Source organism: Leucoraja erinacea, chromosome 6 (genome assembly GCF_028641065.1).
Source record: "Leucoraja erinacea ecotype New England chromosome 6, Leri_hhj_1, whole genome shotgun sequence".
In the NCBI taxonomy this organism is placed as follows: domain Eukaryota; kingdom Metazoa; phylum Chordata; class Chondrichthyes; order Rajiformes; family Rajidae; genus Leucoraja; species Leucoraja erinaceus.
In genome coordinates this window covers 80,390,328-80,411,521 of record NC_073382.1, presented here as the reverse complement: position 1 = coordinate 80,411,521, position 21,194 = coordinate 80,390,328, and the positions used below count along the sequence as shown (strand labels likewise).

The 21,194-nt window shown below is 42.9% G+C and overlaps 1 protein-coding gene across 1 annotated transcript in view; it reads right to left on the bottom strand.

Moving 5' to 3' along the window:
- The window catches only part of myo16 (myosin XVI), a 278,895-nt gene that overhangs the window by 233,317 nt on the left and 24,384 nt on the right, over positions 1 to 21,194 (bottom strand). The window contains exons 4-5 of the mRNA XM_055637409.1: positions 15,230 to 15,338; positions 4,468 to 4,592 (exon numbers count right to left, since the gene is read on the bottom strand). Coding sequence (XP_055493384.1) covers positions 4,468 to 4,592; positions 15,230 to 15,338 — 234 coding nt within the window. The remainder of the gene's footprint in view (positions 1 to 4,467; positions 4,593 to 15,229; positions 15,339 to 21,194) is intronic.

The window sequence follows — 21,194 nt, the reverse complement described above, 5'->3', positions numbered from 1 at the left end:
TTATTTTACTTATAGATAGACACAAAATGTTGGAGTAACTCAGCGGGACAGGCAGCATCTCTGGAGAGAAGGAAGGGGTGACGTTTTGGGTTGAGACTCTTCTTCAGACGGGGAGCCGGGGGAGAGGGAGAATAGAGATATGGACGGGTAAGGTGTGAAAATGACAGATCAAAGCAGATGTTGATCAAGGAAATGTAAAATAGTTCATTGTTGGCTGAGGGGAAGTTGACCACGAGGCATACAAACAGTAAAATTAACCAGGTGGACAGTGAAACTAGTCGGAGTACTAGGGTGGGGGAGTGATGGAGAGAGAGGGAAAGCAAGAGTTGCATGAAGTTAGAGAAATCAATATTCATCCACTGGTTTTTAGAGTCGAGACAGAAAAAGGGTCTCAACATAAAATGTTGCCCATCCCTTCTATCCAGAGTTGCTGCCTGTCCCACTGAGTTACTTCAGCATTTTGTGTCCACCTTCGGTGTAAACCAGCATCTGCAGTTCCTTCCTACACATTATATTACTGATAATTGCTTAAAATGAAGATTCTCAGGTGGTGGAAAACCACAAGATATCTGGAAAAAATTGCTGGGTGGCTGTGTTTAGTTATTTAAATTTTAAAATTGTTGCCGACCCCTACCATTAGCTCACCATTGATAGATTTTAGAAAGTGTTTTTCAGTGGAATGATTGATGCTTCTTTTCTTCTTGGGTAAATCATCCAAGACTAATTTTTGAATACATGTCTATTGCAAACAGCTGGTGAGTAATGTATTTCAAATTTTATTACACAATAGAATAAAAACAGAATAATTTGACAATAGATAAATGTCCTGCAGAGGGCTTGGGAGGCCCTGACCACGGGGAATAGTGGAGGAAGAAGACTGACTTTGGTGCCTTCCCACACAGTGGGGAACTTTGATTCTGCTGTGTGGGGATGTTTTATGTCAAACTCTATAGTGTGTTGTGTCCTGTTGATTTTTATTGTATGGCTGTATGGAAATTCATTTCACTGTGCCATCAGGCACACGTGACAATTAAATCTATCTTGAATCTTGAATCTTGATCAGATTTGCAGGAAGGAACTGCATGATAGGCAGGAAGGAACCAGATGATAGTTTAAACCGAAGATAGACCCAAAATGCTGGAGTAACTCAGCGGGACAGGCAGTATTTCTGGAGTGATGTTTCAGAACGAGACCCTTCAGACTGAGAGTCAGGGATGTGGGAGACACAGAGATAAGGAAGTCTAAGGTGTGAAAACGAAGCATCACAGGGGATGAGGTACAAGGAAAATGTATAGATCATTGTTATCTAGGAGAAGCTGACAAAAAGCAAACAGAGTCAACATTTAATCGGCAGGACAGGACAGTCAGACTGGTCAGAAAACTAGGAAGGGGGAGGGATGGAGAGGATGGATGAAGAGGGTTCCCTTACACCTCATCTACTGTTCCAGGTGTGCACTCCTATATATCAGCGAGATCAAGCTCAGGCTTGGCGATCGTTTTGCTGAACACCTCCGCTCAGTCTGCCTAAACCTACCAGATTTCCTGGTTGCTAAAGATATTAACTCCCCATCCCATTCCCACACTGACCTTTCTGCCCTGGGGCTCATCCGGTGTCCGATTAAGGCCCAGCACAAATTGAAGGAACAGCACCTCATATCACCACATTCAGCCAGTGGTATGAATACCACTGAATACCACAGTGGTCTGAAGAAGGGTTTCGGCCCAAAACGTTGCCTATTTCCTTCGCTCCATGGATGCTGCCTCACCCGCTGAGTTTCTCCAGCATTTTTGTCTACCGTATGAATACCGAACCGGCTTCATGGAAGGAAGCAGAGAGGGTGATAGAAGGACACAAAATGCTAGGGTAACGCAGCGGGTCTGGCAGCATCTCTGTACAACATTGGACAGATGACGTTTTGGGTCAGTACCCTGGTTCAGACTGATTACGGAGAGGGGAAGAATGCTGAGAGAAGGAAGAGGTAAGGGACCTACGAGGAAGTTTTGATGGTTGGAACAAAGGCCAGGGATTAAAGAAGGTATGAGACATACTGATTGAAGAATTGTGAATTGGGATTGCAGTGGGAGGAATGTATGTGGAGGGGTAAGGAGAGGGAAGTAATAGGTGTGAGTCCAGGTGGTGCACAGGGGAGGGAAAGGGGGGAAGGAGAAAACAGTTGTGGGAGAGGAAGGAGAGAGGGAGGAGGAGGAGGATTGTTAGAAGTTACCTAAAATTGAAGAATTTAATTTTCATACCATTGGGTTGTAAGGGTTAGGGTTAGAGTTAGAGTTACTGACGCGATGAACTGCTAATGAAGCCAACTGATTGATAAATAAATAAGGAAAGTTGGGGGGACAGAAGACAAAAGAGGCTGTGAAATGTAAGTCTAATCCACAGGACATGCTCAGTAGGTAAGGAAGTGTCAGTGGAGAGAGGCAAAAAAGGATTTTATAGATGAATGAGAATAATCTAAGATTACAAGGGGGACTTGATCAACTAGGCCAGTGGGTTGAGGAATGGCAAATAGAGTTTAATTCAGATAAGTGCAAGATGTTGCAATATGAAAAGACAAAGCAGGGAAAGACGTTACCATTAAATTATAGGGTAAAGGGGAATATTGTAGAGCAGAGAGGTAGGTAAATTAACCAAATATTGTAGCGTTTTCTGAGATTTGGTTAAAAAAGCACGATGGATACCAAACACTGTTGGATGTAAAACAATATTATAGAGAGAAACAAAGGTGGAGTATTTACAAGAGGTAGCTGAAACCTAAATTTCAGGTGAACCATAATAAATTACACTTGTGCTGCAGCCAAAGCAGACAACATTGCAAAATAGTAAATTTACTTTCATTCATTGCAATAATTGGAAAAGGCAAATATGTTTCTTAGAGGAAAATATCTGAAAATACAATTAATATTTTTTTCAAAATATTTGCATCTTGCTCTTTAATGGCATGGCTGTGCAGGGTTTTAGCTAGGTTTTCATTCCTTTTTAAAGTGAGTCACTTGGTGCTCTGTAGGTGATTAAAGTGACTGAAACAGAGGAGTCTGGTGTCACACTTTCTCACTCCACACCAGGTTCAATCTTTTGCCTGCCATATTTGAGAGTCATGAAGCTACGCAGCTCCACCCCACCCAACGACAAGCCCAGCGAGCAGCTAGATACAAAGTGAGAGATTCCGGGAGACACCAAGATGGAGACCGAGAGCCTCAGAAGCAGGAGTGAGAAGGATGACCCAGCCCATTGTGGTAGAGAACTGATCATGAAGAATCAGCAAATTATGCAACATGGCAATATAAGTTTGTAAGGAAATTGATTTGTAATTGGATTTTATGAGGTTTTCACAATTTCAAAGGATCATTGGTTATTGAAAGGGTCAATGAGAAGAGCTGTTTTAATGGGTCAAACGCATTATCATGATTATTATCATGAACATAACAACATCACAGTAAGGACATATGTAACATCTGATTTATACAAGGATCCACAACATTATAAGGTCATAAGTGATAGGCGTAGAATTAGGCCATTCGGCCCATCAAGTCTACTCCACGGTAGACAAAAATGCTGGAGAAACTCAGCGGGTGAGGCAGCATCCATGGAGTGAAGGAATAGGTAACGTTTCACGTTGAGACCTTCTTCAGACATGTGGAGATGGGAGGGGGGGGGGGGAGAAGAAGAAAGGAAGAGGCGGAAACAGTAGGAGAGTGGGAAGGGGAGGGGAAGGAGGGAGAAAGCAAGGACTACCTGAAGGACTATTGGAGCAGTCAATGTTCATACCACTGGGGTGTAAACTACCCAAGTGAGATATGAGGTGGTGCTCCTCCAATTTGCGGTGGGACTCACTCTGGCCATGGAGGAGGCCCAGGCCAAAAGGTCGGATTCGGAATGGGAGGGGGAGTTGAAGTGCTGAGCCACCGGGAGATCAGATTGGTTAGTGCGAACCGAATGAAGGTCTACTCCACCATTCAATCATAGTAGATCTATCTTTCCGTCTTTAACCCCATTCTCCTGCTTTCTCCCCATAACCTCTGACTTGGCCTCTGCAGCCTTCTGTGGCAAATAGTTCGATAGATTCATCACCCTCTGACTAAAGAAATTTCTCCTCAGCTCCTTCCTTCCTCCCCATAATCTCTGACACCTGTACTGATCTCTTACATGATCTCTTACTTAAATTAGGGAGCGTTCATAAGGGATAGGAGCAGCATTAGGCCATTAAGCTCAAGTCTACTCCACCATTCAATCATGGCTGATCTATCTCTCCCTCCTAACCCCATTCTCCTGCCTTCTCCCCATAACCCCTGACACCTGTCCTGAATATAGCTAGAGTTCTAGAGTTAACATAACAACATTAGAATAGAGAATCAGCCAAACATTACAACACCAATGATTTACAACTGGATATGCAAATATTAAAACACTCCTTAAAGTATGCAAGATAGAAGCAATTAAGGAGGAAATCTTACCAAAGTGACTCCTTCATCATTCTTTTGATCAACATTTCCTTTGCATGCCACAAGATTCCTAACATCTTCCAACATCTTTGAAGGCCGCTGCATCTTTATCTGCAGTAAGGAGTTTACATCAACACCTGTATATGGTAATATTTGAATTAAAAATGCATCGCTGGCACATCCTGCATAATAATATGACAGGAGAACAAATTCATTTTCCGATCCAATATTTATGCAAAGTTTAAAACAAATTAACACGATGGCATTGAAATAGGTTATATTTGTAGAGCATCTTCATCCCGATATCTAATGCTAAAGCCTTTGCAGGAGCTTTATCAAAATTACACATTGAGCATGAAGAGATATTGATCCAAAGCCAGAGCTTTATCAAAGAGTTAGGTTTTGAGAACATAGAAAAAGAAGTGAAGTGAAGTTCTCAGAGTGTAATTTGGAATGTCGGGCCTTGGCTGCAGAAACAGAGCCGTCAAATGATAGGACCACAATTAGGGGTCGGAGAGCAAAAGTGAAGATTTCTCACCCAGACGTAGTTGCAGAGATGGGGAGGGGTGAAACCAAGAGGGATTAGAAAGCAAGAATGGGAATTTTAAAAGTCAAAGAGTGGAGAGTGTTTTCTTGTCATGTGTCCCAGATAGAACAATGACATTCTTACTTGCTGCAGCACAACAGAATATGTAAACATAGTACACTGTAAACAATATAATAAACAAGAAAAAAAGTTCAGTGTGTGTTAAGTATATACACATGCTCACACATACACATATATATATAGATCATTGTATCACAATAATAGTCTATTGTAGCTCAGAGCTTATTTGTGGCTGTGGTGTTTAAAAGCCTAATGGCTGTAGGGAAGAAGCTGTTCCTGAACTTGAATGTCACAGTTTTCAGGCTCCTGTAACTTCTTCCCGACTGAGATATGATTGGGTGAGAAATCGTGGGTCCTGCCTTTGCAATATTTGTTTTCTTATTGAAATATATCATGTCTGCATATTTGGAAAAATAGCTGCTATGTTGAAGCTTCAGAACGACAAGGGTTAAGACAATTGTACAGCACAAGACCTTTAGATATCCTTCGACATATATATAGCACAAGGTTCTTGATCGTCGCCCTTTGACGTACAGCTAGCTGTAACGTAGTGCACATGTTTCTTTGATAGACATCATTACTAAAAATGAGTACAAATAATGGATCAAATTGCATGCAGCTTTATTTCTATTCATGTTATTCATTAAATTGCAATTAAAGCACAAAGTACTTCTGCTATAACATCAGGATAAGCTGTGTCAACTAAGAAAGCCAAAGATTGTTTTGAGAATGTATTGTGGTCGATGATAAGAAAATAGAAAGCGCACGAGGTTTCAAGGGTTAAAAAATCTGTATGAAAGCCAACTGTTCCAAATGTTCCAATTAACTGGGACGTGCCCTAGTAAATAGTGTGTCTGGACAATGAATGCAAGTTGTCAGAGCCCAGTAGATCATGGAGGACAGTTTTCCTGGAGGTTCCTGCTGAGATGGCTAACCTATAGCTTTGTTATACGGGAAACTGAGCTTTCATCACAATTGAAGACACTAAAAGCTGGAGTAATTCAGCGGGTCAGACAGCATCTCTGGAGAAAAGGAAAAGGTGACATTTTGGGTCGAGGCCCTTCTTCAGTTCTCAATTGACCTATCCATGAACCTAACCTACCTAATTTTAGCTCACTTTCTTACCCCCTTAATTACCTTCAAGTTAAATACTGATCTAGGACCCATCCCATTCTCATCCAAACTAAGCGTGAAATTCAACCATATAATTATTGCTGCTTCCGAGGGATGCCTTCATTATATCATTACCAAATAGCAGGTCAAAAATAGCCTGCTGTCGAGTTGAATCCAGAATGTGCTGTTCTAGGAAACTATCACCCAAAATACTTTATGAATGCTTCATACGAGGTTCTTTGAACACATTTATATTTCTAGTCTATTTCTGTATTAAAGTCCCCCCTATTTATCCTCATCTTTCTGACAAGCTCACATTATTTCTACCTTTATATTCTGCCCCACCGTGCGGTTCCTTTTATGGGGTTCGTAACCCCCTCCGACAAATAACTTCTTGCCTTTGATATTTCTTATCTTTGCCCAAATCACTGCTACATCTTGGTTTCCTAAACTATTTTGCTACTGGCCAAAAATGAACACTTTGGGCGTCACGGTGGCGTAGCGGGTAGAGTTGCTGCCTTACAGCGCTGGGGACCCGTGTTCGATCCTGACTTGCTGCCTTTACGGAGTTTGTACGTTCTCCCCGTGACCTGCATGGGTTTTCTATGGGTGCTCCGGCTTCTTCCCACGCTCCAAAGACCTACAGGTTTGTAGGCTCATTGGCTTAGTATAATTGTAAATTGTCTCTAGTGTGTTGGATAGTGTTAGTGTGCAGAGATCGCTGATCGGCGTGGACTTTGTGGGCCAAAGGGCCTGTTTCCGTGCTGTATCTCTAAACTAAACTAAAAAATATTATTAACAACAACTTCTCTTTCGAGAAGCAAGGAGAGGAGAGGGAAGAATTACATTTCATGTTTTTCTTCACTCCTTACAATGCTATGTATGACAGTGATTGCAACTTCTACTGAAGTGTGGATGGCCGTTGGCTCGCTAGAAGCTCATTCACCATTTGACAGGTCTTGTTTTTGGTCCTGCTGCGGGTCCACAGCCCCCTCCTCACCTGGCAAACCAGGTGGGGGAGACGGTTTAGTCGCCGACTATCCGTCCATGGAGCAGGTAGCACGGGATTACATGGTACCCGTGGCGGGGGGGGAACAACAATTAACAAAGCCACTCCCCTGCCTTTCACCTGATACTTATCCTCTCCTAATGCCATATATTCTTCAATATTAAGGTCCCAATCTATGTGGTTCTGTAGTCATGTCTTTGCAGCGGAATGCAATATTCACTATTTGACTTTTGATTTGACCTTTTATTATTTTTTGTAACATTTAGCTTTATTTACTTCTTTACACTTAAACCTGAACTCTCCATTCATTTTATCAGTTGTATCCAATATTTTTATCTTCCTATCTCACCTTGCCTCTTTGTTTGACCCTTTGTGCTTTGTCAAAATATATTATTTCTGAGAATCTGCTTCTGTGCTTTGGTTCCCCGCTGGTCATACTGCTTTTTTAACTGGCCAAGTCAACTCACATGGGCCCCAGCTATGCCTGCCATGTTATTAGTCACATTGAAAAGTCCTTGTGCCAAAGGTACACTGGCACCATCCCCCAACTTTTTATCTGCTACATCAATGGCTGCATTAGGGTTGCCTCCTGCACCCATGCAGAATTAGTTAATTTCATCACCTTTATCACTAACCCTGCCCTCAAATTCAATTGGACTATCTCTGACACCTCTCTCTCTTTCTTGATCCCTTTGTCTCCTTCATAGGGCACTGACTATCGACTAATGTCTACTGCAAACACACTGACTCCCATTGTTACCTGGAGCACACCTATTTCCGCCCTGTCTCTTGCAAGGACGCCACCCCGTTCTCTCATCTTCTACATCTCCCCAACATCTGCTTCCAAGATGAGGCTTTCCACTCCAGGACATCTGAGATGTGTAAACTCTTTCATTAGTAAACATGGTTTCCCTCCTGACTACTGTAGATAGGTCCCTCAACTATGCGTCTTCTGTGCCTTCCAGCTCTGCGCTTCCTTCTTCTCCCCTTCAAATAGAACAAGGATAGAGGTCTCCTGGTTCTTACCTTCCCCCCAGCGGCCTCCGCATCCAAAACATAATTCTCCAACATTACCACCACATTCACCATGATCCCAACACCACCTATTTCCGCATCCTGTAGAGGTCACCTCCTCCACCCCCTTCCCTCAGATGGAACTTGGGTGGAGTTCCCCTGGTTCTCAATGTAGGGGAATGTAAAACTATAAGTTTAAGGTGACCACACAAAGATTTAAAGGACAAGATTTTCACACAGAGGGTAATTAGTGTCTGGAACAAGCTGCCGGAGAAAGTGGTAGATTTGGCAAAAGCTCCAATGTTTAAATAAAGTCATAAGGAATAGGAGTAGAATTAGGCCATTCTGCCCATCATGTCTACTCCGCCATTCAATCATGGCTGATCTATATCTCCTTCTTAGCCCCATTCTCCTGCCTTCTCCCCATAACCTCTGTCAACTGTACTAATCAAGAATCCATCTGCCTCTGTCTTAAAAATATCCATTGACTTGGCCTCTGCAGACTTCTGTGGCAAATAATTCCATAGATTCACCATTCTCTGACTAAAGAAATTTCTCCTCAGCTCCTTCCTAAAAGAACATCCTTTAGTTATGAGGCTATGACATCTAGTTCTAGACTCTCCCACTAATGGAAACATCCTCACCACATCCACTTTGTCCAAGCCTTTCACTATTCTGTATGTTTCAATGAGGTCTCCCCCCTCATTCTTCTATACTACAGTGAGTACAGGCCCAGTACCAATAAATGTTCATCATAGGTTAACCTACTCGTTCCTGGGATCATTCTTGTAAACCTCCTCTGGACCCTCTCCAGAGCCAGCACATCCTTCCTCAGATATGTGGAACAAAGTGCTTTCCTGAACTGGTCCTCTTCGTATTTATTTGGCCTACATGCCCCGAAATGTGCTGATCCATGTCATAGAGTCACAGAGTGATACAGTGTGGAAACAGGCCCTTCAGCCCAACTCGCTCACACCGACCACTTTGTGGTGTGATGTGTGGTGGACTACCACAAGGATAAGCATGTTTAGGGGCATGTGGGGCAAATAAAGGCAGAGGGCCAGTTCAGGAAAGCACTTTGTTTAGCATGGACAAGTTGGTATAAAGCGCCTGTTCCACTGTAAGAGGTAATTCAAGAGTTTCCCCTGATTAGAACTTGGAGAATTACGGTAATAGCCGCTCGTAGGTACTCGGGGCTCTCGTGGACATATTTCACAGTTGAAAAATCTTCACAAGCTTACCGCTTTTCCCCGAGTACCTGCCGTTAGCGTTACGAGCCGCTAAAAGACGTCCCGAGCTCCGACGTACCCGCTACATACATTCTACGTACTTACCACAAGTTTGATTTTTTTTAACTCGGGGGAGCTCTTGGGTAAACTTGTATAGTGGGACAGGCCCTTCACTCTTACTTCTTGGGAAAAGCACCAAAACAGAAGTCATATGAACAAGTCACTTAAAAATCCAAAAAGAACTTTAGGAGAAATATTTTTATCCAATGTTTGAAGAATATAGAAGCTGCAGCTGGCAATTTGAGTCAGATAGTATGCAGGTACTGCATGTCAAGACAACTTTGATAAACACAAGAGAGAAAGAAATAGAATTAGATGCTATTGAGAATAACGATAGCTCATGCAGAGGATAAATGCTAACTTTGACCAATTAAGCTGCTTGGTCTTTTTTGTTGTTGTATTCTGCATAATTTTATGGAAGATTGTTTGGGTATATAAATGAAATCAGCGATAAAATGCCATTTCATCAGTCAACAATTATCTGCTAGATAACAAAAGAGACTGTTTACCTTCTATTTGACATGGAACGGCTGGGAGCTACAGGTACAAGAATGGAAACATTGGTTGGTTTGAAGAAAGGTCTCAACCCGACATGTCACCCATTCCTTCTCTCCAGAGATGTTGCCTGAGTTACTGTAGCATTTTGTGTTCATCACCAGTGTTGGTCGTCAGAAAAAACATTTGGTGTATATTCTACCATTGTTGCCATCTTGCATCTCTTAAGTTTGTTTATCTAATTTATAAAGCTGATATAAACCTTCAGCCATCATTTCATACCAAGAACATTTTTCACTCTCTGCAAAGTTTTCATTTCAAACTTTAGACGAATAACTCTTTCTATTTTACAGATTTAAAAACCCATGTTAGATTTTCCAGGTTGATTTTAGTCTGCAGAGAAACATCTATATTGGGTGGCACACGATTGCTGAAATGCTTTAAGCTGTGGTATTGATTGGACACGTAGTTCTGTGCAATTAAATTTCCATTCGGTTTGAATGGCCCCAAAATATAAATCTTTTTAGAAACGTTTTGTTCACGAATTGGGCTCCAAAAAAACTCATCAAGTCATGTTATCAAAATTCCCCAAAGACCCAAATGTCAGGTGTCAATTTGCCTCCACAGATGTTGCAGATTCCCATTGAGTTGCTCCCACAGGTCCCTGCAATCCATGGTGAAGTTCCGACCCTGGTTTGACTTCCCAAAATGTAATATCTCACACTTATCTGCATTAAATTCCATGAACCATTTTTCAGCCCACTAACTGATTGTATGCCTCGTTGTCACCTTCCCCATAGCTAATAGCTCTTAGGACTAACGGAATCAAGGGATGTGGGGGAAAAAGCAGGAATGGGGTACTAATTTTGGATGATCAGCTGGCTCGAAGGATACTTCTGCACCTATTTCCTAATTTTCTACTTTTCTGTTAAAAATGTACAATTCTATATTTCTTTGAGCATTGTCTCATTTGATCTGTCATTTTCACACCTTACTCTTCCTTATCTCTAGTCTCGCTCTCCTCAAACCCTCAGTCTGAAGAAGGGTCTTGACCCGAAACTTCACCTATTAATTCTCTCTAGAGATGCTGCCGGTCCCACTGAGTTACTCCAGCTTTGTGTCTATCTTCAGTTTAAATCAGCATCTGTAGTTCCCTCCTGTACATTTCATATTATTATTATAATATAAATGAGGAAACAACCTAAACCCTTTGTGGATATGCATCATTTCACATGACAATGATAATCTATTTTCTTTCTAGGTTTCAGCAAAACTAATGATCTGAGAACTTACACGCAGCTTTCTGTTTGCCCATCAAGACGACCGTAAACTATTATGGCTAATGAACAAGCAGATGTTAATGCTTACAATTGCTGCCAAGAGGTTTATTTTCTCAATGTAATGATGATGGTGATAGCTAACCAGGGCCCAAGGAATCTGTTAATTTTATCACTAGAGAAGACAGCTTCATTGTTCAAATGTGGGCATTTTTGCTAATGATGGAGAAATGGTGATCTTGGGGAGATGGTCGCTGTGATATTTCAAGAGTGTGAATAAGGAATGGTTTAGATTCATGCCATTCTTTTCAATACCGCAAAATGCCACCAAATGCTTTACATCAAATAAAAACTTTACGGGTTGGTGTTACATTCCAGCACAACAACTAATCCAAATTCAACTGGGTCCAAGTGCTTTTTTTTCCACACCTGACCTAACCCAAACACTTGCACAAAAACACAATATAAAGTCTGAAGAAGGGTTTCGACCCGAAACGTAGCCTATTTCCTTTGCTCCATAGATGCTGCCTCACCCGCTGAGTTTCTCCAGCATTTTTGTCTGCCTTTGCTTTTCAAGCATCTGCAGTTCCTTCTAAATAAAGCTTCTATATAAAACATTATATAAAGCTTGCTATGCTGTACTTATATTGTATTTATCAAGAATATGGGACACATCTATTTATATGTGTATGAAGGAACTGCACATGCTGGTTTACACTGCAACCACCCACAAAATGCTGGAGTAAATCAGTGGGACAAGCATCATCTCTGTATAGAAGGAATGGATGATGTTTCGGGCACCGCCATTCAATATGATCATGGCTGATCATCCAACTCAGTATCCCGTACCTGCCTTCTCTCCATACCCTCTGATCCCCTACGCAACAAGGGCCTGCATCTAACTCCCTCTTAAATATAGCCAATGGACTGGCCTCAACTACCCTCTGTGGCAGAGAGTTCCAGAGATTCACCACTCTCTGTGTTAAAAAAGTTCTCCTCATCTCGGTTTTAAAGGATTTCCCCCTTATCCTTAAGCTGTGACCCCTTGTCCTGGACTTCCCCAACATCGAGAACAATCTTCCTGCGTCTAGCCTGTCCAACCCCTTAAGAATTTGTAAGTTTCTATAAGTATCCTCTCAATCTCCTAAATTCTAGAGAGTATAAACCAAGTCTATCCAGTCTTTTTTCATAAGACAGTCCTGACATCCCAGGAATCAGTCTGGTGAACCTTCTCTGCACTCCCTCTATGGCAATAATGTCCTTCCTCAGATTTGGAGACCAAAACTGCACGCAATACTCCAGGTGTGGTCTCACCAAGACCCTGTACAACTGCAGTAGAACCTCCCTGCTCCTATACTCAAATCCTCTTGCTATGAAAGCCAACATGCCATTCGCTTTCTTTACTGCCTGCTGCACCTGCATGCCTACCTTCAATGACTGGTGTACCATGACACCCAGGTCTCGCTGCATCTCCCCCTTTCCCAATCGGCCACCATTTAGATAATAATCTGCTTTCCCGTTTTTGCCACCAAAATGGATAATGGATAACCTCACATCTATATGTTTATGAAGGAACTGCACATGCTGGAGACTGCAGACACCCACAAAATGCTGGAGTAAATCAGTGGAACAAGCATCATCTCTGTATAGAAGGAATGGGTGATGTTTCGGGTCGAGACCCCTCTTCAGACTATTAACATGAAGCACTTTATCCTGACATAGAAGGTGCTGTGCTATGTGCAGCCCAACCAAAAGACGAGCTTCCCATCAGAATATGCTGACTGCGATGATGAAGAAAGTGGGTGGGTGCTAAGCCAGAGCTGGAGAATCAAAACATGCTCCAGGTGAGTGGTCATTACAGGCCTGCAAGAACATTGTGCAACCAGTGTGGATGACCACGAGAGTGGACCAGGCATGTAACCAAACCAAACCCAGCTGTATGGCTTTACCAGGGATGCAGTGCCTTGAACCATTTTATGGCTGGAAGAGGGGGAGGAACGAATGAATTAATGAATGAATGATGCATGAATGAATGAATGATGAATGAATGAATGAATGAATGACTGGATGAATACTTATTATCACATGTACGATACACTACGACATGATAGAACTTTATCCCAGAAGGGAAATTGATCTGCCAACATAAAATGAAACATAAAATACATGAAACATGAAATTAAAGTGACGACTGGAAGGGATTGGGGATGTGCAAAGATTGGGGAGATGGGGTGGAGGAAGGGGAGTCAGTCTACCTCATGACAGAAGAGGGAGTTGTGCGGTTTGATAACCACAGGGAAGAAGGATCTCCTGTGGTGTTCTGTGCTGCATCTTGGTGGAACCAGTCTGTTGCTGAAGCTACTCCTCAGGTTGACCAGTGTGTCACGGAGGGGGTGAGCTGTAGTGTCCAAGATGGTCCACAGATTGAGGAGCATCCTCCCCTCCAAGACCAACCTCCCATGAATCCAACTACACCCCCAGGACAGATCCAGCCTTCCTGATAAGTTTGTTATTCCTTTAATATAACAAGTCACGGGAATATTCTATGCACATACCTAAGGTATGCAAATAGTCAAATCAAAGGGCACCAAAGTTCTGTTCTAGAGACGGACCCAGGATGGAGGTCGAGAACTTCCTTTGGTTTCAACCCCCCCCCCCCCCCCCCCCCATCCACCAGGAAGGGAAGCGGTAGACAGACCCCAGTTTGCATTGACGGCGTCGAAGTAGAGATGGTTGAAAACATCATCGAGGAGTCAATATCACCAATGATGTCTCCTGGATCACCCATATTGAAGCAACGACCAAGAAAGCACACCGCACCTCTACTTCCTTAGAAGGCTTAGGAAGTTCAGCAAGTCCCCTACAACTCTCACCAACTTCTACAGATGCACCATAGAAAGCATTTTATCAGGATGCCCCACAGCTTGGTTTGGGAACAGCTGTATCCAATACCCCAAGAAATTGCAGCAAATTGTGGTCGCAGCCCAAACCATCGCACAAACCAATCTCCATTCCACTGACTCCATTTATACCTCATGCTGCCTCGACAAGGAGTGCAGCGTAGGTTAATAAGGTTAATTCCTGGGGTGGCGGGACTGTCATATGCTGAGAGAATGGAGCAGCTGGGCTTGTACATTGTGGAGTTTAGAAGGATGAGAGGCAATCTCATTGAAACATGTAAAATTGTTAAGGGCTTGGGCACACTAGAGGCTGGAAACATGTTCCCGATGTTGGGGGGTCCAGAACCAGGGACCACAGTTTAAGAATAAGGAGTAAGCCATTTAGAATGGAGACAAGGAAACACATTTTCTCACAGAGAGTGGTGAGTTTGTGGAATTCTCTGCCTCAGAGGACGGTGGAGGCCGGTTCTCTGGATGCTTTCAAGAGAGAGCTAGATAGGGCTCTTAAAATAGCAGAGTCAGGGGATATGGGGAGAAGGCAGGGGTACTGATTGGGGATGATCAGCCATGATCACCTTGAATGGTGGTGCTGGCTCGAAAGGCCAAATGGCCTACTCCTGCACCTATTGTCTATTGTCTAACATAATCAAGGATGATTTGCACCCTGGCCACTCCCTCTTCCCCCCTCTCCTATCAGGCAAAAGGTATAGAAGTGTGAAAACGCACACCTCCAGATTCAGGGATAGTTTCTTTCTGCTGACTGGTTACAACAAAAATGCTTTTCACCGTACCTCAGTACACGTGACAATAAACTAAACTGACCTGAACTGAAAGAAGTCAGAGGAAGGAATTACAAAAGGATTAGCCCAAAATTGCCGACTCAATGGCTTCCTCTCATGACTAGATGTGTACTGTCATGACTGATCTCTCAAATTCACATTCCAATATGTTGCCAAGTAAATCAAACTGAAAAGTACATGGTATTCAAATGGTAAAAAAAATTCCAAGCATAGAAATTAATCTTAAGATTTAACTGTGCCTAGAACTTTTACAGAATATTAAATATGTACCATTATCTTCCAGATGTCCAAGAAGGATGAAACTTGTTTCCGTGCCATCCATTGCATAATCCAATGCAATATTTCCATTAACATCTTGGAGTAAAACATTAATTCCAGCCTGAGAACAAAAATGAAATGATTATCAGATAATACACATTATTTCTGATGTGAAAATACCATTAGATCATCATTTGCTTATATTAATAGTGTACTCTATTTTGTTTAGTTTCGTTTAATGTGGTTTAGTTTAGAGATACGGTGCATAAACAGGCCCTTCGGCCCACCGAGTCCATGCCGACCAGTGATCCCTGCACATTAACACCATCCTACATACATTAGAGGCAATTAAAACATTTACCAAGCAAATTAACCTACAAACCTATACGTCTTTGGAGTGTAGGAGGTAACCAGAGCACCCAGAGAAAACCCACGCAATTCACGGGGAGAATGCACAAACTCTGTACAGACAGCATTCATGGTCAGGATTAAACCCACGTCTCTGTGACTATAAGGCAGCAGCACTACCCGCTGCACCACCATGCCACCTGCAATATATGTTGCTAATATATTTTCTATATTTTCTTTCAATATCCAATGCTATCCCTTTTTCCCAACTTTGGATACAGCCGTGGTTACAATGAACTTGGTCCCATACTTAGGAATTTCCTTCACAAATATTTTTGATAATCGAACAATATGTGCAGGAAGAGTGGCTAACTATGTATAATAACAACGGTTTAGATTATGTTTAAGAAAGAACTGCAGATGCTGGAAAAATCGAAGGTAGACAAAAATGGTGGAGAAACTCAGCAGGTGAGGCAGCATCTATGGAGCGAAGGAATTGGTGAAGTTTCGGGTCGAGACCCTTCTTCAGACTGATGTGGGGTTAGGGGGGCGGGAAGAAGAAAGGAAGAGGCGGAGACTGTGGGCTGTGGGAGATTAGGTTAATTTAGAGATACAGTGTGGAAACAGACCCTTCGATCCTCGCACTTTAACAATGCTCTACAAACACTAGGGACAATTATATATTGATACCAAGCCATTAACCTACATATATGTACTGCACAGCTTTGGAGTGGGGGAGTAAACCGAAAATCTAAGAGAAAACTCATGTAGTTCATGGGGAGAACGTACAAACTCTGTACAGACCTCACCCGTAGTCAGGATCGAACCAGGGTCTCTGGCACTGCGAGGCAGTGGCTCTACTGCTGCACCACCATGCCGCCCAGAGTGATAGGTATGTACTTTGAATTCTCCAACTTTCAGTAATTAACCTACAAACAATCCACCATCTGCCATCTCCCTCCTCCTTTTTGCCCCCTCTCATCCCAGTGCCCCTCCTGGATTCACACCCATTTCTCTCATCCACATCCACCTACATTCTTTCTGCTGGCTTCACAATTCATACCTTTTCAGAATTATCTCCATATCTCACACTTTTTGTCTTTTCATCTCTGCCATTTGTCCAATCATCAGCAGATGGAACACCCACCCCCCCCACACCTCACCCCCCTCACCTGTATCCACCTATCACTTGCCAAGCTTTGTCCTGCCCCCCCCCCCCCCCCCCTCTCACAGCTTTATTTCCCCCTCAGTCTGAAGAAGGATCACGACTCAAAACATTACCTATCCAAGGTTACACAAAAAAGCTGGAGAAACTCAGCGGTGAAAATATCACCTATCCATGTTCTCCAGAGACGCTGCCTGACCTGCTGAGTTACTCCAGCACTTTGTGTCACTTTTTGGTAAACAAGCATCTGCAGTTCCTTATGTTTCTGTGTATTGGCAGTACCATAAAGACAGTTTATGGCCCACAAATTCAGAAAGAATCAAACTGAAGCCCTATATAATTGCAACAAGGATTCAAAAACGCCTCGAGAAAAATGAATGTCATAATATGGATTTGGTGTTTGCTTAGAAAAGTTGCCAAACGCCAATATTTGTTTAGGAAGGAACTGCCTCGCAAACAGGCTGTCTGTCCTTTTTTCTTTTTTGTTATCTTTAGTATGTGTTAAAAAGTATGTTTTAGTGTTCCTTGGTTTGTTTTATGTGGGGGGGTGGGGGGTGGGGGAAACTTTTTTTTTCAATCTCTTCCCTCGACAGTGATGCGATTTTTTTCCATATCTCCATCCTCACTGAGGCCTAACATCGTGGAGTTGGCGGCCTTTCCTGGAAAACAAACCGGCGTTCCAAGCGGTGGGAGTCTGCGGGACTTTAACATCGTGGAGCTTGCGATCCCTTTGCCGGGGATCGAAGCTCCAACCGCGGGGGCCAGTGGACTTTAACATTGTGAAGCCCGTGGTCTCTGATAAGAAGAGGCCGACTCGGGAGCTCCATGATGCAGAGAGAGTTCCAACCAGCCCGATGTGGGAGTTTTGATCACTACTACGGGGGCTTCGATCATCGGCTGTGGGAGCTTTGATCGCCCCGACTGCGGATGGTTTGACTGCCCCAACCGCGGGAGAACAAAGAGGAAGAAGATTGAACTTTATTGCCTTCCATCACAGTGAGGAATGTGGAATCCACTGTGGTGGATGTTTATGTTAACTTTTATGTGGCTGTGTTGCTTTTCACTTAGTATGGCTGTGTGGTAACTCGGATTTCACTGTACCTTAACTGGTACATGTGACAATAAACTGACCTTGAAATGTTGAACTGCAGATGCTGTTTTAAAATGAAAATAGACACATTATGCTGGAGTAACTCAGCGGGACAGGCAACATCTCTGGAGAGAATTCAGTCCCTGTATTGTTTTATTTGTTAGTTCCTTCGTTAGTCCCTCTCTGTATTTGTTAGTCCCTTTGAATGCAAATTGAGTTTGAAGAAGGGTTCTGACACAAAACATTCTCTCCACAGATGTTAGGACCTTTGGAGGTCAGGCAACAACTGGAGGCTGAGGAGTGTTTAAGATCATGAGAGGAATAGATAGGGTGAATGCACATAATCCTTCACACAGGCCATTCAAAAATGCCATGACAATAGGCAATAGAGTTATATAGGTGCAGGAGTACTGGCCATTCGCAACCCTTCAGCCCCAGGGCAGCCACCATTCAATGTATGATCATTTTGGCATTAAATGGGGCATATATCCACAATCCGTAATTAAAGTTTCTATGCGAGTAGTTCATTTCTCCCCATTTCCCCTGATTTCTGCTATCCTTGAGGGCCCTATCCAGCGCTGTCTCTTGAAACCATCCGTTCAACTGAACCCACCAGAAACCCGATTTGATGGGCAGAGATTTCAGCATTGACTCACAACTCCTGGCCTGTAAATTAAAAAGTGTAAAAATCTCATCTCCGATTTGAAAATGGCGTACCACTTATTCTTATGGCCCCCGGTTCTGGACTCCACCATTGAGCTGTAATGAGGGTCCATTGGAAATGGCCATAACCTTTTTAATACTTGAGATATGAAAGTGAATTTGGTGTCAAATTAAACTTATTGTTATGCTTTATCTGATGGGATAAATTGCAGACTTGATTTTTTAAATCTCAAAATTTTGTAACATTGCTACATGCACAAACAGAAGATTAAACAGAACAAGTGTTCAAGAAGGAACTGCAGTTGCTGGAAGTTCGAAGGTACACAAAATTGCTGGAGAAACTCAGCGGGTGCAGCAGCATCTATGGAGCGAAGAAAATTGGCGACGTTTTGGGTCGAAACCCTTCTTCAGACTGATGGGGGGGTGGGAGGGGAGAATTAAGGAAAAAGGGGAGGAGGAGGAGCCTGTCTGCCTTCCGCAAAGACCGCTCCCTCGGCAACTCCCTTGTCAATTCTTCCCTTCCCTCCCGCACCACCCCCTCCCCGGGCACTTTCCGTTGCAACCACAAGAAATGCAACACCTGTCCCTTCACCTCCCCCCTCGACTCCATTCAAGGTCCCAAGCAATTGTTCCAGGTGCGACAAAGGATCACCTGTATCTCCTCCAACCTCATCTACTGCATCCGCTGCTCTAGATGTCAGCTGATTTACATCGGGGCGACTAAGCGGCGGTTGGGCGATCGTTTCGCCGAACACTTCCGCTCAGTCCGCAATAACCTACCTGAACTCCCGGTGGCTCAGCACTTCAACTCCCCATCCCATTCCCAATCCGACCTCTCTGTCCTGGGGCTCCTCCATTGCCAGAGTGAGCAACACCGGAAACTGGAGGAACAGCACCTCATATTCCGCCTGGGCAGCTTGCATCCTGATGGTATGAATGTTGAATTCTCCCAATTTTACTAGCCCTTGCTGTCTCCTCCCCTTCCTTAACCCTCGAGCTGTCTCCTCCCATCCCTCCGCCCTCGGCTCCTCCTCCTCCCCTTTTTCCTTCCTTCTCCCCTCCCACCCCCCATCTGAAGAAGGGTTTCGGCCTGAAACGTCGCCTATTTTCTTCGCTCCATAGATGCTGCTGCACCCACTGAGTTTCTCCAGCAATTTTGTGTACCAACAAACTGAACAAGTTGTCTTACTACTTTAGGCTGTGCACGTCATACGCAAGAAGAAGAAGAAGAAGATAATGGCAGGACTTGACGGCTTGAGCCATAGGGAGAAATGTTGCAATGTATTCCTTGCAGTGAGGTGAAAATCTTATTGAGGTTTGAGGTGAGAGTGGGAAAGATTGAAAAGGAACCAAAGGGGAAACCATTTCACACAGAGTGTGGTAGGTATTTGGAATGGGTTGCCGGGTGAAGTAGCTGAGGCAGGTAGAGGAGCAGTATTTGAAAGATATTTGGATAAGGATAGGAAAGGTTGAGAGGGATATGGGCCATAAGCAGGCAAATGGGACAACCCTGTGTGTCATGGTCAACATGAATGAGTTGGGCCAAAGGGCCTGTTTTCATGCTGTCTGACACCATGACTCAATTTGCTGCTTTTTGTAATCCATGTGATCTATTCTGTAAGGCATCTACACCCATACATGAACTACATTCTGTGAAGTTCTGAATTAAAATGTCTCTCACATTGCAGTACAATCATCAGCAAGATTTAAATCACTATTTGTTGACGTTAATTGTTTTTATTTGATTAACATAGACATGATTTTATGACATTGAACCTACCTATTCCAACAGCTCAGGTTTTATTAACATTAATATCAAACCTAATAGGTTTATTTAATCTCCTTCGGGAAAACATTAGAGATGCTCCAGAATAATTCAAATCAACATCCACATTTTATTGCTTGCATTTTACATGCACTGTGCAGAAGATATGCTTATTCAGCACAAAGAAATCACAGATTTTTAAGAACAGATTCTCTCCTCACTGATCCTTCAATATTCTTTTGTATGGTAAACATTTTTTGAGCTGCAATCAGCAAACTTTATTAAGTTAGCATTCTTAAACATATGAATGATGTCTTAATGGCGCAAGGTGGTATAAAATAGCTAAAAAGGAACTGCTGGAAAATCGAAGGTAGACAAAAAGCTGGAGAAACTCAGCAGGTGAAGCAGCATCTATGGAGCAAAGGAAATAGGCAACGTTTCGGGTCGAAACCCTTCTTCAGAATGATCGGTATAAAATGGCTGTTTCAACATGCCACACAACTGCATTGATTGATAACAGATTTTGTGTTGAGTGATATTTAAATGAGTTGAAGGTACAAACTTGGGCAATTAAACATTTTTTAACATGGCCAAAATTTTGGGTGTTCTTACAAAAGCAACAATCCATACCAAATACCAAAGTAATTTGTTTGACTTTTTTTTAGAAATATCCCATAATATTTTTAACATGTGAATTCACTGATGATCATTGTAAGAGGAGATACTGACACAAAGCTTTTTATCACCCGAAAGGCCTAGCAAGTAGATCTTGAGGGGGGGGGGGGGACCATGTTGAGACTTACCCAATAGTGAAAGGCCTGCATAGAGTGGATGTGGAGGGGATGTTTCCACTAGTGAGAGAGTCTAGGACCAGAATAGCCTCAGAATAAAAGGATGTTCCTTTAAGAAGGAGATGAGGAGAAATGTATTTAGTCAGAGGATAGTG